This window comes from Leptodactylus fuscus, chromosome 7 (genome assembly GCF_031893055.1).
Source record: "Leptodactylus fuscus isolate aLepFus1 chromosome 7, aLepFus1.hap2, whole genome shotgun sequence".
In the NCBI taxonomy this organism is placed as follows: domain Eukaryota; kingdom Metazoa; phylum Chordata; class Amphibia; order Anura; family Leptodactylidae; genus Leptodactylus; species Leptodactylus fuscus.
The window spans coordinates 71,727,882-71,745,747 of NC_134271.1; the positions used below are offsets into that span (position 1 = coordinate 71,727,882).

At 42.1% G+C, this 17,866-nt stretch overlaps 1 protein-coding gene across 2 annotated transcripts in view; it reads left to right on the forward strand.

Moving 5' to 3' along the window:
- LONP2 (lon peptidase 2, peroxisomal) overlaps nucleotides 1-17,278 on the forward strand; it is a 57,151-nt gene extending 39,873 nt beyond the window's left edge. For both annotated transcript variants that reach the window (XM_075282073.1, XM_075282075.1), the window contains 4 exons: nucleotides 11,007-11,146; nucleotides 12,935-13,142; nucleotides 14,637-14,827; nucleotides 15,598-17,278. In XM_075282073.1, coding sequence (XP_075138174.1) covers nucleotides 11,007-11,146; nucleotides 12,935-13,142; nucleotides 14,637-14,827; nucleotides 15,598-15,819 — 761 coding nt within the window. In that variant the 3' untranslated portion in view covers nucleotides 15,820-17,278. The remainder of the gene's footprint in view (nucleotides 1-11,006; nucleotides 11,147-12,934; nucleotides 13,143-14,636; nucleotides 14,828-15,597) is intronic.
- Nucleotides 17,279-17,866: the final 588 nt, after the last annotated feature.

A 17,866-nucleotide genomic window follows, 5' to 3' on the forward strand; every position in this document is an offset into this window, starting at 1 on the left:
TATATAAATCTGCTCCTTCTGCTCTATAATATGCTGGCTGCAGATCCCACTACATTTTCCATATGACAATCTCACTTTAAGCCTATTACTATACCCGACAAGCAGTATTGTAACTACAGCAGCGGCTCTGTTATGGATATAATATGCAATTGCTTGATGGATCACACCAGTAATTGAGTTAACTGTCCATTCCTGAAGACCCCAGAAATACTGACGGCTTCTCCAGTGTTTGATCATCTCCTAAGACAGACTTCTCCGGTCAGCTGCTTTATTCATTTGCTTTGCCATTTCTCTGTTATATCAGGTGAATATGCAGATTTACTGCACTTATTTCCTGTCGGCTTTGCCTATTCCGGGCCAATTCATCATCCTGTGGTTACTCTCCAGTAGCACAAAGAATTACTGTCGCCTTCCTCGAAATTTTTAAAGGTTTTCCGGTGTTGCACTTGACGCTGTGAGTTCTCACCTCTCACCTTCTTCACAGCTGCACACCTGCTAACACTCACTACTACCCAGCATCCCTTTATGGTAATGCATTATCCAAATGTTCTAGTGAGGAGGGGGAGCTGCTGGGGCTGTTCACACTTGTACTGTCCAGGGAAACATTTTTTTGTATTCTGTAATGCTTTTATTAATTCTCCACCTCGCACCGACATCACTGTTGTTTCATTAGCACAGATGTGATGCTCTGCAGATGTGGAAAGACAGGAGAAATATGAGGGGGCATTCATCTGATAAGGCCAAATAACAAGCAAGTGTATAGGGCCAACACATGTGTTTTGTGTAAGAAATATATAGGGGCTCATGTGACGCCAACCTCACCCATGACCTCTTTATACCAGGGGAGTATATAAGGACAACACGTGTCTCATATAGGAAACATATACGTGCTCATATATGACACCAACTCACATAAAAGGGGTTCTACTGTTGGGTCTGCGCCTCTAAGGCATGAAGCCTTTGGCAAATTCTCCTATGTTGCATTTACCACTAGTAGCGGCCTCAGGATTTTCTCCTACTATGGGGATCATAGACCGTTTTCGCATTTGGAGCAGTAACTATTACTCTGCCTTGTCGGACGACTACTACACGTGACATCAGTATGCAGAGGCTTCACTTGAAACTCCTAGGCCCAAATGCAAAATATGTAACAAGCTCCTTAACACTGTGATACGCCATTTATAATGCTGGAGGGGCCTGGGGACAATTGCTGTCTCTAGAGTATTTATAACAAAGGCCCTGTCACTATGACCCACAGATGTCCTATATCGCTTCAGAACAAATGAAGTTGCATATTTTTTAGTTAAATGACAGTATTTCAGTGGGACTTCCTATTATAGGTCTAATATGCCGAGTCGCCAATGAATGTTGCCAATTAGTGCTGTACCCAAAATGTACACGTGTGACCCAAAATATACAAGTGTGACCTTCTGTTGTGAATGATATTGAACTGATCTCCATTGAAGTTAATAGGGCAGTGTTTTAGGATGAAAGCAGCCATTCTGGATAACCCCTTTAAATACTCCAGATTGATGTCAATTACTAGAATTACATTTTGAATGGGCTCTTTTATATTTTTCCACCTGAATTATTGCCCATCTGTCTGGAAATTACAACAACCACTACTGTATGAGGTGATTATGGGGAAGGGGAGGTCAAATATAAATCTCTGTTTCCTCTGTAGTGTTGATGTCTGACAGGTCTGTGCCTTATACTGATGTCTTCCATGTCCGGAATGTGCACAGGGATCCATTGAATTGCACTTTTCAGGGGTTGGTTGCTGGCTTCCAGGTGTAGACACAATACAAGACTGCCATGCTCATTATGTGGGATCCAGGCTTTGGACAGGCTCCTGAAGGTTGGATCCAAATGAAACAAATCATTATGTGTTTAATTTACCTCTACCCGTGTGGGCTCCATCTGCACCCGCTTATAAGTGAAAGCACAAGGTTCAGCTCAGTATCTCATCGTAAAGCTCATGTTGTGTCTGTGGCTATAGTCAGCTGTTCTTCACATGAAATCTAGAGAAGTTTGGATTATTTCTCCATTTTTAGAACCAAAGTTCTCAATGAATCTGAAGTAAAAGTAAAACTAATTGATAAAAAATGTAATGTTACTTTTAGTTAAGTTTGTATTCTACTTTTTCTCAAGAATTTAAGAGATTTCCTAGAAGACTCGTTTTCATATTATTTTCAGGGCACTCATCCATTAGCTACACATCAGCGTCTCTTGCTGTGAAGCACATCCGTGCATTACACAGATTACTGTGTGGTACTTCAGTTTTCCTGCAGGACCCCCATGAAATGCATGCTGCCGGGGGTCTCAGGAGTAACACTCCTTGAGATCATTGTCTTGTATGTGGAAGGGTTTGTCCTAAGCAGATATCCCCTTTAAGTTGCCTATACATGTTACAGTCCACAGTACCCACGTGCACCACTAGTTGCTTTATACTGCACCTGTACTTGCAGCTTGATACCACGGCATGTACAGATACAACACAGCAATTGTCAGTTATCGACACGTGGTCACAGTGACTTGGTCTCCCCTAAGTAGAATCCTAATAATTTGTCATCGTGTCACTTGTTTAGAAATGTATATTATGGGTCCAGTGCCCCATAGGACCCCTAATATAATTGCTTTCATAGACAATTAACCCTTTCATTCAATATCTTAGTATGCTTAGCTGTCTCCCCATACTGGACTGCTTACTATCTCCACATTGACAGTCGTCTTGGATTAGACACTTGTCACCATGACAACCTACAGAAACTTCCTTTCTGATTTACATCCTTACCATTTCATTCAGAATCCATTTATATGTCCCTGAGCTGCAAGCAAGAGGTTGCACTATAATCTGGGTGATAATAGAGCTGACTGTATTTTAGCGTTGAGAGGGTCTCTGTGACAAGTGCGCCTTTCATATCATCACCCCATATAATGGAGCCACGGTGACGCCTGTGCATGATCGGGAAGGTACCTTTGTACCTGCAGGCTGCGTCTTTAGTATGAGCCAAACATTTCTTATTGTTCCAGCCCTGATTTCTTAGTCATTGTCTGTATTTTTTCCCTGGATTTGCAGTGTTGGATTTATTTGCTCATTTAAGATGATTGTCCAGTGACTCATCCTCCATTGTCTGGAACCGATATTCTTATCCTAGATTTACAAAGGAACATTTCTCCTGCAAAAACATCTCATTACTTCAGTGCTCCTAAATACATTGGGTAAATGGCAGGAATATTCTGTCCTATGATGGTGATCGTAGTGGACAGGCTACTGGACTGCATAAAGCCTGGTCACTACCCATATACGTCCCTGATGGGCCAATGTCGTTGTTTTGTGGACATACTATTTTATAATTTCTATGTTCACTTAAAGGGATGTTCCAGTTAATTTATTTAACCCATGAAGAGGCTTAAAATAATTAACAGTACATACTCACCTGTCTGTTCAGCTGGGGATCCAGCAGGGAGTCTCTGTTCGGGTTCCTGTTTTTCCTGACATTTGTCATGAACACAAGTGCATCATCTATTCGGTGGCCAAGCAGTATTGCTATGTTGTAATGGAGCATCAGTACTCAGTAACTGATTGGCTGACACGCTAGGGCATGGGCAGAAGCCCGGGGACAGCGAATAGTCTCCCTGCTGGATCCCAAGGCAAGCAGACAGGTGAGTATACACTGTTTATTCTTCTAATCCTCCCTAAGGTTTAGAAAAATATTCTGGAACACCCCTTGAACAGAGTCCACAGTATAAAATGTATTCCATAGTGATGAGTCTAAAATTTACTATACACTATTTGTTGTGTGGTGAATAGCTACAGAGCCCAGTTCTTGGTAACTAATAATGGTTGTTGTATAAGATAGCTTGCACACGAAGACCAATTTAGAACATTTTTTTAGTAAGTGTACAAAGTGCGCAGTACTTGGTGCCTAATAGGCTCCATAGAGCCTAGTCTCCAGTGACAAATGTAATATTTCTGCTAGTATTTTATACAGTTTAGTCCCTGGTAGGCTAGTGTGCGATGAAGCATTTATGTCCTGGTAGTAAGTGTACAGTTCAGAATCTGCTGCATAGTGAACCTTGTTAATTGAAGATTCTAGTACCTGGTGGCTGATGAGCTCCATAGACCCTGTAATACATTTGAAGGTGTTTTACACAACTTTGTACATTGGTCTGTCAGGGACTATGAAAAATGTATTTCCTGATAGTAAATATACAATTCATGATTTTACAATGCCTAGCGGTTAATAAGTTCCGTTTAATCCATACATCAGTGACTTGTCATACTTTCTAGTGATATTTTATACAACTTTGTTCCTGTTAGGCTACTGTACAATATAGAATGCATTCCATGGTGGTATGCAATTCAGAAATGTTTGCTTGCTGGACCTTATACTTATGGAGCTTGGTCCCTGCTTGATGAACTATGTAGAGCCTATACACTAGAGAGCAGTTTAGTACGGCTTTAGTACCCAATGGCTAGGTGTATGGTTGGAACTAAGGGCTATATTACACTGCAGAATGCAAGGGCAGGACTAGTTGGGTCCAACAAAAAACACAATTTTAACAAAGCTACCACAATCGTTTCTCGCACGTTTAGCTGCACTGATTATGGCAATGCATCTCTGTATATACGGCACAATCTTCTGCCAATAATCTTGCATCTTAAAGGGGTCGTCCCATCTCAAGGATCCTATCTATACTGGTATCTTGTGTAAATTGAACCCTTTTCCTAAATATATTGCTTTTAGAAATTCTGCTTTGTTTCCCTGCTATGTGAATTTATTCCCGCCATTGTTTACACTGCGTTGCTATAACCATGGACCTATAGGACAAGTGATGTCACTCATTCACTGCTCTTGCAGTGATTTATCAGATAACTGCAGTTATCTGATAAATCTGAGTCTGTTATCTCTCTATGTAAACACACAGATTCTGTACAAGAATCTGAAGATTATCTGACCTGCAGAAGTGTTCTGTGTCATGTTCAGCAGGAGGGAGGGGGTGGGAAAGAAATACAGGCAGTGAGAAGCAGACACTGCAAGCAGCCTGGACTTAAAGGCTGAGATGGGAGAACCCCTTTAATGCACACGACTGTTTGGCATCATGGCATATGTGGGATCCCATGTGGCATCATAAGGCTGCTTTTACACAATGCTTTATTTACTTGAAGGGAGTTTGCCATCAGCAAACTATATCAAACCAGATTTAGTGCGTATTAAGGGTCATTATGCACTAAACCATCATAAATTTACATAGCCCAATAAATGTACCCTTTCCTTGAAATCTTGTTATAAATATGGAAATGAGGCTCAAGTGCAATGGGGTGTGCCACAACCTCCAAGTCCCGGGTTTGAATCTTTTCTCCTCTATACTTCAATGACAGTCTCTTCCTATCCTAGAGCTATGACGCCATTTGCTGAATTTCCACTTGTGCACCTGGGATTTCCTGGCTGGAACCCTTGGAGGCTCTGGCACAACTCCATTGCACTTGAGCTTAATCAGCATTTTCTAAAAATTACTTTTTAAGGGAAAAAACTAGCATAATTTGCTTTTTATGTCTTACCTTGGTCACACTAGAAGTCAGAACCTATTCTACAGCAGTTGAGTGTTATGTTGCTTGACCTTTATAAGTTTTGGCATTGACGTTCCTTGGTCATCTTCCTGGAACTAAATGCTCTTCAGTTCAGGGGCACAGCCTGAGCCACGGTTCCTTAACCAGCCTTTGGCCGCATACTTCTTCACATTGCTTGCATTTCTGGCTTACGGAGCTGGCATGCTGCATGCTGTAACTTTGGAAGGTGACGACAGCGTGTAGAGTCTTATACGACTACCAGTGCCTGCCAAAAAATGCGCACTCCGAATTTAGTGCACAATATTAGGATGGACAGAGAACTGTATGTGGGGTTTACTGTTTTAACTACTTTGTTTTTTGTTTTTTTTAATACACGCAGATAGATAGATAGATAGATAGATAGATAGATAGATAGATAGATAGATACTCGTGTGTGTGTGTGTATATATATATATAATTTGTTTATATGTCTGCACCATTAGGACGCAGCTATAATCAGCTGCATTGTCGTCTATGGTAGTCTAACATAGTAACATAGTCCAAAATCCATCTCCATATACTATTGCTGTTACACTGTGCTTTACACTGCAGCTCTGGCTGCTGTGTATAACCACAATATCAGCAGGAAGACCATAAATGGAGAGAAGATTATATGACAGCAAGAATAGGATTATAAACTACAGGTAACTAATGCACATGGACTAAGGAAGGAGCCTCAAGCCTGGTCTAAATATCTGATCCAACTGGCATGCAGCAGAGGGGTTATGTGTGAGGGCAGGACTATGTGACATAGGCACTGTCATGGTGGAGGAGGGGGATAGAGAATGAGAGTATTCCAGGAAACTGAGGCACTGTCTTCCTAATTACATGATGGAAGACAGATTTGCATATTCTTCCCATATTCCAGGAGAGGAATATACAGATCTTGTGAGAGGTCACAAAGTGAGAGTAACATGAAGAAAGCAAGGTCTCACAAGCAGTAGAAAGTATATTAGAAAATGTATGTTGATCTTGTGGGAAATGGAGTCGCAGACTAAAAGTTACATTGTCAACAAAGAATATTCTCTTATCAGCACAGAGTATTTAAGGAGAGAGGTATGTTTCTGTGGCTCCAGATTTCAGAGTAACATAGTGGAAGAATCAGGGTACTTAGCAGCACAGAGTATTTTAGGAGGTTTACGCTGATAGTCCTGTAGCTGGTAGATGAATATATAATTTTTTTCTCCTTTAGCTCCCACAATACACCTCAGTAATAATTATTCTCGCTGGCATTGCTGATCATAATGTCTGGTATTGTTATGTAATCTGCGTTTCCTGTCTGGCCCGTGTGAGAGTAAGACAATACCAGGGAATGTCCGCAGATGAAAGATTGATGAGTGGGCAATCAAATATTTCCATCATGGCGGCCAGCGCAGGGTGTGGTGGGATTGGAAGCAGCCCAAGAAATCTCCTGCACGCTGACAGTTATCAGTTCTGCACAGTTGAGTTAATGGGAGAGCTGGGTGTTGTCACACCTCTCTAAACTCCCTAAAGGACAGATCTGTCTAGATCTTTACACAAGAGTTGTCATACAACTTTCCCAGGCTCCTGAATAACAGGTCTGGTTAAGCATTTAGGGCTGTGTATCAACCACTGGTCCTGTGACCCAGCTTTATTAGGCCCAGGTATTTACATTGTAGCAGGCTTGTCTCTCAGCGCTATAAGCTTTAAAATGAAAAAAAAAATTAATTAATTAATTATCAATACATCCTAACTCTTTCAGATTTCCTGTGAATTCAACATACCTAAGGACAGTCCCGGATTCCAGGTCTTGTCCCGATCAGTGGGAGGTATGTCCAGAGGACGCAGATAAGCCGACTATAATGGTGAAGCAGGAGTCATCCGCTCTCTGCTTCACCATTCCTCCCTTGTGTGCTCAAGGAGCTGTAGGTGAATTTGGTGTAAATGGACACTAAACAGACAACAGATAAAGTCCCATTGAAGTCAGTGAGATTTTTAATGGATTTATGATGGTTCTGTTAGTGTCCCTAGTTAACATTTTGTAAGGGATGCTAGCAACAGACACTACTAACGGTAGTGTGAACGCTCCCTTAAGCTCCCACCCTGTACCATCCAGAGGTATAATATGACGTTCTTAAGCTCAAGTGCAATATGTACCAGGCCCCACAACTACAATTTATCATTTATAGTACCCATCTCCCTATATTGGGAGGGAACACCTTATGGGTCCTGAAAGCTCCACAGCCCAGGTGGGCCTGCACCCTCCGTACTCCCTTAAAGTACACCCTAACATTTTTGGGTCCTAATGGCTACACAGCTGTGTTTTCGCTGCTGTGTTTTCGTTGCACTGTGTATGTTTTTGTTGCCTGGTGACGTCTGGAATAACAGGGGCAGTGTGTGAGCGTCTTTTTAGTTGTGGGTATTCACCTCGGCAGCTGCAGTTCTGGGTGGAGTGCCCAACGTCCGTCTGTGCATGTGTAAACATTCACCTGGGGATACACCCTCCATTTACTGCTGCTTGTGTCACCGACTTCTCGCTTGGCAGCATCAGACCTGACTCAGTTAATAGACTCCTGTGCCATTTATTTACATTGAGCAGTCACTAAAAATAGCACATTTGGATGTCTACATCATTCGTGACACTGTTTATTTAGACATGAGGGCGGGGCACAAGTGCCTAGAAATGATTCTGGGAAAGCTGAGTGACCACAAATATGGCTATTGTTATAGCACCCAGCTTTCCCAGATTCTTCCCCTTCTTTCTTGAATAACTAGTCATAGCTGCCTTTGAGGTGCCTGTGAAAGCTGGGTAACATGGAGATGCTAGAGTAATGGAATGATAATGCTGTATGCCACCCAACTTTCCTAGAAGCAGATAAAGCTTTAATTTAAAAAAAAAAAAAAAAAAAAAAAAAAAACCACTTTCCTGAGGAGTCCCATATTCAGCCAGTGCCCCACAGCCTGTGGTGTTATACAGTAATTGCAAAGTGGATAGGATTCATGCAAATCCCATACCCACCTTGCGGTAAGAAACGCAGCACGGACACGCTGTGATTTCCAAAACCGGCGCGGGTTGAATTTTCTTTCCAATGTAACAAATGTCCAGCTGTGTGAGCAGGACAGGGTCCAGATGTGATTTCAATCCATGGATGTAGATAAGAAAATGAGTGATTTTCAGAATGGTCTGAATTGGGACACCATATTTTGGTTACTGTTACTGTATTTTTTGTGAGTTTTCTTCCTTATCAGTTACCATTATCTTATAATAAAGAATACTTGCTATTCCAGCGTCTGTCAGATCCCATCGTGCCAGGTTAAAGGACCTGTGTACGGCCTTCCGGCATTCACTGTGTCATGAGCACAGTGACATTGTAGCAGACAGTCAGGGTGACACAGCTGTCCTTTCATAGAGAGACCTTATCAGTTATTACATTCTATGGAATTCCAGCAGTAATTATAGCGCCGACCCTAATCCCGCTGTTATTATAGAGGAGAGCAGGTGCCGAGACGAGGACACTAAATATATTACAGCCACTCCCAGGAGACCCCAGAAATTGATTTTCGAACACAAGGACAATCTTAGAAAAGAGAACAACACAAGGGTGTATTCAAATGCTGCTGCTGAGGTGCTATTAAAATATAATAGAAACTTGCATTTGAGGAATTGCATACAGTTTTAACATAATTCTCTGTGGTCTTCAATGTGATTAATGGCCACCCCCTTGTAAAGTAAAGGTGTCCTGTACTGTCATCCCAAGGATCACTGTGCAGGAGTCTAGTCGCCCCAAGCAGGAGTGACCCAGATCTACTATTCTGGTTATTACTAGATACTGACCTAAACATGGCACATCTAATTTTAGGCTAAAGCCTTTTGACTTGCTAGATATTTGGGGTTGGATTCTTAGAAAAAGGGGTTTAGCTTAAATGTGCTGAGAAGTGTCAAGATTGTGTTATAAAATATTATGTTTGAAATTTAGAGTAGACGTTCCAAGAATACCCCAGATTTATCGTCCGGCATTAGTCACTGTGATAAATTTGGTTTATTGTCAGACTGCCTAACTCTATACTGTCTATTAGTAGATCTGGACCAGTGTGTTGTCGTCCTGGACAGCAGAATAGTTCTGTATATAATACAAGCTGGAATTTAGGATCTGTGCCCCGCCGCTGTGCTGTTCTTTGCCTAAGACAACCTTGTATTTCTAATCCCGTACAATCCCTTTAACTAAATTTCTGATACTTATTCCAGCGATCTCTAACCTGCTGTTTGACATCTACAATGTGAGGACCACTGTGATCTATTTCATTTTATAACATTCTGACTTATCAACATATTTCCTATTCTTACCCACTATACTGTTGAATGGCTGAACTTTTTTTTTTTTTTTTAAAGCGACTTTGCTTACTCTCCCATGTGCAGTCACCAGACCTGAACAAATGGCTTCTGAATGCTGGAAAAAAATGTTTGCAAAAAAACACGCTCGCCTCATAAGCAAGTCTTACACCTGGTTTTTATGAGCCGCCTGTAAGACAAATGTGCTGACAGGTTATAGAGAGAGCAAATGGAGGTAAACTCCTGAGTGCCTGGAAAATGATGACCATATTGCCAGAAGTAGTAGCTGCCAGGTTACATGTCAACAGTACTACCATCTGCAGAAGGAACAAACTCCAACGCGGCTCTGGAGCTCCCTATAGATTGAGGAACGCAAAACTGGGCATGACAAGTACCCCAGGAGGAACATGGCAGCCCCACAGAGATTAGATCTAGGGAATCTTAGGATGTACAACAAAGTGACCTACCTATGCTCACCTGAGCTACCTATGGTTTTTGGGATACTCTATGTTACTGGGATGCTCCTGGGGCCACTGCAGCCCCTATTGTAAGTGTGGTGCTGCTGAGAAGTGCAATGGCTGGTGCTATGGATAAACACTGTTGTGCGATACTATGGCTGGTGTCGTTGTGGTGACACTGGGATGCAATGACTGGGATCCTGAGCAGGGCGCTGACTTCTGGAGCATTTGTTTTCCCTCATGTCGTCTCCTTGACCACATGTAGAATTCTTGGTTGGTGTCTGTAGTGTTGCCATTGCTTATCCCTTAATGAAATGTATATCTATTATAAGCCTCTTTAGTAGAATGCCTTCCTATGTTCACGCACAACTTTTTCTTCCGTTTGAAAAATAAGCAAATGTGACAGAACATTTCATGGCACAGCAGTTAATCCTTATTTCTAACCAGGAAAGCCCTGTAAATATGGGAATGGTCTGCCCTTCCCCCTCACCCTGTGCCGTCACTATGAAATGCAGATTGTGATGCCTGAGGTCAGCGGCCAGCCTCAATGGTTACAGATGGGTCCCCTGCAATTCATCTCTATTTCATTTTGCTGTCATTGAAAATTCTCTTACCGAAATCCCTTGTGAATGTCTATTGCCAGGTAAGGCAAACCCCTCCGAAGACTCCAGACCCCGGGATGTCAGCGGTCCAGCAGATCTGTCCCTGCCCCCTGAGATGCCAATATTGATTGATCATCATGCATTAAAGGACATCCTTGGAGCTCCAATGTATGAAATTGAGGTAGGTTGTGCAGTAATAGATGTAGCAAAGTTGTATTTGTCACTTAATGTTGCATTGCCTGTGTTTGTGCCTATGATGATCTGATTTTGCAGTCCTATGAAATACCACATATGAAGAATGTAGTTCTGCTATATCCATGTCAATAAGTACATGTCTGTAACTCACTGCTGATCAATGTGGCGTTGCTAGTAGCATATGATGGTTTACAGTTCTGATGCATTCAGTTGCACATTTTTCCTATGCAGTAAATCAGTGGTTTTTACTTTAATAGCTGTTCCTTTCAGCTGAAATGCTGTTGTATCGGGGACACCATGGGTCACCACCCTTACATGTGCTACTCATTGCTGCACATGACATAGATGTTGGCCAGGATTTCAGACACTACAGTTGTATGGTGTGATCAGTTGAATTCAGCCGATCATCTGCTCATGGCCCCTGATCGGGCCCTTTAATTTGTCCTGCTCCTGGGAGATTCCTTGTAGGAAGGATCCCACAAACCTTTAGCTGATGATTATTGTATGCATTGCCAGCGGTACAGCTATGTTATGATAGGAGGCTCAGCCCAGACACACATATTTGCAATATCATGTAGACGAGGTGACTCAGCTCTCAGACGGCGGTGGCTGCTGTGGTGCATTGATGCTTCAGGGGCCTAAAGATCTGAGGTTGTGTGACATCTGTACACCTGAATGAAATCCTGTAACAAGCGGATTGTCCAGACACAATGATGCAACTAAAACCATTAGGTGGATTAAGGAGGGGGAATTACATCAAACACTCTCATTTTTTGTTTTGAAACTATGGAGTAGACCTTTTCCTTCCCCCACGGTCAGAGCACATTGTTGTTTAATGGGGCTATAGCAGAATAGTAGGATCTGGGGCTTCAGTTACAGTAAAGAGGAGATGAATAGACTGGGCGTTTCTACATATAGGACCGTGAAATCTGCTTACAACATGGATCTGTGTTCTAGACAATCCTGTATTATCATTTTTATTCATGAGATTATTGGAGCAGTAAATGTACAGAAGGAAATGTATCAATCACAACCAAAATAGCGGGATGCATGTCTGACAGACATGATATGGTGTAAGAAGAAGTTGTGAATTGCAAGTATGCTGAGCACGCTCTGGTGGCTGGCAGGTCAGATTTAGCTTTTCAGTTCTACAGTTTGTGATGGTTTCTATGTAGCTAGCTTTGTGTTTTGCCAGTTATGTCTGCCATTTCCCTGTTGTCTTTTACAGGAAGATTCAATAAGTGTGTGTGTGTGTGTCTCTCCCTTTTGTCTTGAGCATTGGTTAGGGTTGTGACCATAAGTGTGCATTATGGTAAACCGCTTTCATAGAAGATGTGAGGCCATATTTTGATTGACACCTTCCTCTTTGAATCCGGTCTGATATATACAATACGTGTTTCCTTAATGATAGGACAGACTGAGGCTTGTACTCCTACCATGGCAGTCTTATTCATCATGATAGAATATTTTCTCTTTTACTGTTTTCTGAATGTGGAAGGATTTGCTGAACACAACGTGCTTCAAGGGAAGTATTTGATGTTGTGCTGCTGGGGCTGGCGGATTTTCATGCTTACTGCAGACAAAGTGCAGCTATTTTGGGGACTTGGAACATTTCATTTGCAGAAAGCATTCAGGGCAGATACCAAGCAGTGACACAGGCAAATAAGCAGCAACAATCCTAATAGTTAACTGTCATTTGGTCAGTAACTATAAGGATTCAGGGGCCGCCATATTGACAACATTCTTTTCTTATATTTCTTTTTTGTGTTCTCAGGTATTTGAGCGACTGAACCAGCCGGGTGTAGCCATTGGATTGGCTTGGACCCCTCTAGGAGGGGAGATAATGTTTGTGGAGGCCAGTCGCATGGATGGAGAAGGGCAATTGACACTGACGGGTCAGCTGGGAGATGTCATGAAAGAATCTGCACACTTGGCAATCAGCTGGTTGCGCAGCAATGCAAAGAAATATCAGCTGACCAATGGTAAATGGCACTTGCTGACATCATTACAAGGGTCAGAAGAGGTACTGTGTCTCATTAAGGAGACTCCACCATAAGCTGGACAGGGGCTTATTAGACCATGCATGACCCACTAAGAATTCTGGGTAAGGAATATGCAAATAGACCTCCTTGGTGGAACGTGGTCTGACAACACCCTATAATGTCTGCTTTTGTGAAACCTAATAGCATAATCTGGGAATATCGCCAAACCAGAATAAATTCTTCAAAAGGAAGAGGGACCCATCCACATACAGCTGTTTTTAGATTAATGCCTCTCAATGCAAAGCAGGGTATTGGTTGGCTGTATGAGAGGTCAAAGATGAGAGTCAGAAGGGGGGTACCTTTATTAATGTATTGTAATAAAATCTGACATCAGAAGGAACAGACAAATGTAGAAGATGTAGAATCTAGAGCACAACATGGACACTGAAACAGTTCACAAGGATATTTTAGTCTAAGGTTACATACACCTTTCCATCTTTCTCTTACATGATTTGAGTACGGGATATGTTAAATGACAAGCACTATTGACTTAAAAGGCATTCGCCATAAAAAAATAAAACACCTCCGACCTTATTCATTCATTTCAGTGAGAGTCAGGCAGATGTTTTCCTCTAGAGGGAAAAAAAAAGTATCAGGATCTATGTTCAGGTGGATTCTAAAGCAGAAAAAAGTATTTTTAGTATTTTTTTCTCCGCCTCCCATTTAATTCAATGGGGTTTGCAAGGAAATCTACTTGCAGATTGGTCATGAAACCTTTCTCCTGTAGCTGAAAAATCGGCTATAGAAAAAAATCTGCTACCGACTCCCATTGAAATGAATGGGAGAATTGGGAGACTTTTGCTTAGGTAGATTCCACCTCAAAATCAGACAATGATTTTACTGGGAAACAAAATGACACTGCTGTGCTGTTTTATCAGCAATTGTGATAGAATTTGCAACTTGGAGACTGCGGCAGATTTCTTTATTTCTCTTACTGGTATAGTGCTTTACAGAAAATGTCAGTCACTATCAAACCTAGTGATCATGACAAACAAGCTCCTTACAAACTCCTTGCAGATGTTGTACTTGGCTGTACCAGGACTCCAGCACTGCAAGGGAATACTGCCAACCAGTGCGCCACCATGGGCAGTATCTGACATTACTGAGGATTCACTGCTGGGGGTTTCCCATTGTATTGACCCTACTGTAGAATCCAAAGAAATCAAGACCCATGATGATGGATTAAAGGTATTTTACGGTAATATAAGTGCACATATGTAACTAGACAGAAAATTATGATAAATTTGCCTCCATCATTGGAGGTTCTATGTTCTAACTTCTGACAGCAGCGGTGTTATTTTTACTATAGGCTGCAGCCCATCTACACGATCAGCCACGTGACAATAATACTGATGTGACATTAGGGTGGTGGTGTGGTCCTGGGTGAGACCTGTTCTAGGATATTACTTAGCTGTCACCTCCTCTTTCCTCCAGTATCCGGCAGCTTTGATCTACTTGACAGCACCGACATTCATCTGCACTTTCCAGCTGGAGCCGTCACCAAGGATGGACCGTCTGCGGGGGTTGCCATAGTAACCTGCCTTGCTTCACTGTTCAGTGGCAGGCTGGTTTGCTCTGATGTAGCAATGACTGGTGAAATCACCTTGAGAGGCCTGGTGCTTCCTGTAAGTAGCCTAATAGATGCTCTCATCTTATTGTCATAGTAGCTAGAAGGCTCCGTGTTTTAGATCAATGGATGTCTGTTCTTCCATAAGACATCCTCTTCAGTTCATGGGTATTCCGCTTGAGCAGCTTGTTATGGCCATGTAGTTCAAATAGTGACATGCTGGTCTGTATGTTCAGCAACTAAAATGTGGTTAAGGCCCTGGGTTTCTGACACAGAACAGCGACACCCCTTTATAAAGACAAGTTAAACGATAAAAGTCTGGTTATCTGTCGTCCCCACTAGGGGGAGTCAACTGCATACAATTTATACTAACTGTAGTAGTGCCCCCTACTTTTATCTGCACTGGTCTCTTGGGGGGGGGGGGGGGGGGGGACAGCCAGGGCTAGTAACCTACCAGCCAGGTGGCAGCCCTACCTTGTCCTCACCTTCACAGAGCCTCAGTTGTAGACTGTATGCCCTCTTTTGCCTACAGAGCCCATGCTTTGTATGTCTCCTTCTTCCCCCATCTTCCATAGCAGATCCCCTATTTCCTAGTGTCTTCCCTTCCTCACTTATATGCAGCCTGCCTCTGCTACTGTCCATCTTGGCAGCTTCTGAGAATTTTTGGTTTGCAGCAGGTAGTAAGCCACAAGATATAGTCATGTTATGCAGCCCCCTAGTTTTACACTGACCGTACTCTGTTCTTCCACCAAAAAAGCGGGTAAAATATCTGTATAATAGTACAGACAGAATTAAGATTTCACTCATCTTGATTTTGTTCTTTTGTAGGTTGGAGGTATCAAAGACAAAGTGCTAGCAGCTCACAGGGCCAAGCTGAAGCGTGTGATCATCCCTCAGAGAAATGAAAAGGATCTGGAAGAGATCCCTGTAAATGTGAGACGGGATCTGACTTTTATCTTGGCTGGATCACTGGAGGATGTTCTGAATGCAGCATTTGAAGGGGGATTTTTTTGTAAGAGGGGACATGAGCTCCTCAATAGTAAATTGTGAAGAGATATTACAGCACACTTACAATACTGTCATGGAATAAAGAAGAGTATGCATAAGATGTGGGGGGAAGGGAGTTTATACTGTGCCTGGCATCCAGAAGGAAAGAACAGTGGGGAGATTGTGTGAAAGTGACACACAAGACTCTACATACTGTCAGTATATGCTCAATACATAGTATCAGTATCTGTAGGCAAAAAAAACCCGGAGTTTTTCTATTATACTTTTTCTGTGTGTTGGTTCTACTTCTGGTTTTGGCTTACAATTACAGATTTAGGGGTAGCAATGAAAAAAAAAAACCTTATGATCCCCAAAATCCTTTTCAGCTGGAAGTTGGGCATAGATATGGGAGGTAACTAGCGATAATTCACTTAGCGCCCATGAAATTAGTCTAGGGCTGGGTGATTTATGATGTAATTAAAAATTAATAGGACATTGTACTATTATTATTGATAAATGATTATTTTAGGACACTCCCCCTTAGATAAATAGAAAAAAAAAAAAACCATCACGGTTTGGTTATTTCTTGGTTAATTGCCCATTGCTCTCTCATGTAATATCTATAAGGTCATGGTCAGATAGATATTTATTAAGAGGACAGCACAGTATATAGTGTATACAGATCAGTATGCATTGCTGCCATCATCCCACAGTGTCTGTAAAACAACATAAACATCTGATGTTCCCTATTATAGTCAAGAGGGGTCCCTCGGGATTTATTGGTGTCAGTTAATTAAACATAGTTTTTTGGGGGGGTTTCCATTCTTTTGATCCTGGAACAGATCAGCAGAATGGAAACACTGACACTGGTGTGAACATAAACTTAGCCAATGGCAGTGCAAGGCAGGATGTGATGGGTGCAAAATAACGGGTGAGCAAGCTGCTATTGGTTATTTGCCCAGTCCTAGTCTAGGCCTCTTTGTTGACATGTTCTGAATATTGCTCCTTATAGATGAAATCTATTATCTACCATGCTCATGTGCAATAGTTCTGTACTAAAGGAAATGCTGAGAAGTAACTGGAAAAAAAATAACGTCTATAGTAGCATTATTACATATGAAATGATGAGCTGTGGCAAGAGGAGACAGCACTAGATATGAAGCTTCCTGAGCTAGCAATAATTAATCGTGCCTGTTAATGTATAGATATATTTTTAAATAAACAAGCAAATTATAAGACAGTTCTTAGATATAGACCTCATGAAGGTGTCACTTCTTATATTCATAACCTATGTGTAGATTTCTATGCTTCTTGCCCATTGTGGAATATTCTGTCTGTAAAAAGTCATGAGCCAATCACTAAAAGAGATCCTATCACTGAAACTCATTTTTATCTGCCTAACAGATCGGAATAGCCTTAAGAAAGGCTATTCTTCTCCTACCTTTAGAGGTCTTCTCCGCGCCGCCGTTCAGTATATAATCTGGTTTTCGTCTGTATGCAAATGAGTTCTCTCGCAGCACTGGGGGCAGGCCTCAACCCTCCAGGTCTTCTTACGGGGGTTGGCTTCAAACTGCTAGGGCTCGGGCCTAGGGCAAAGCCGACTGCGCATGCCTGCCGGCCACATGAATATGGCCGCTTACACAGTATTGTAAGCGGCCACTTGCTTGTGGCCGGCAGGCATGCGCAGCCAGCTGCCCGAGGCCTAGAAGTTTGAAGCCACTGCCGGAAGAAGACCCGTTCCTGAAGAAGATGGACATGGCGCTGCAGAGTTCTCTTGTAGCATTGGGGACGCCCCCAGTGCTGCAAGACAATGCATTCGCATGCCGACGATTACAGTGCCTACAAGTAGTATTCAACCCCCTGCAGATTTAGCAGGTTTGATAAGATGCAAATAAGTTAGAGCCTTCAAACAAGAGCAGGATTTATTAACAGATGCATAAATCTTACAAACCAGAAAGTTATGTTGCTCAGTTAAATTTTAATAAATTTTAAACATAAAAGTGTGGGTAAATTATTATTCAACCCCTAGGTTTAATATTTTGTGGAATAACCCTTGTTTGCAATTGCAGCTAATAATCGTCTTTTATAAGACCTGATCAGGCCGGCACAG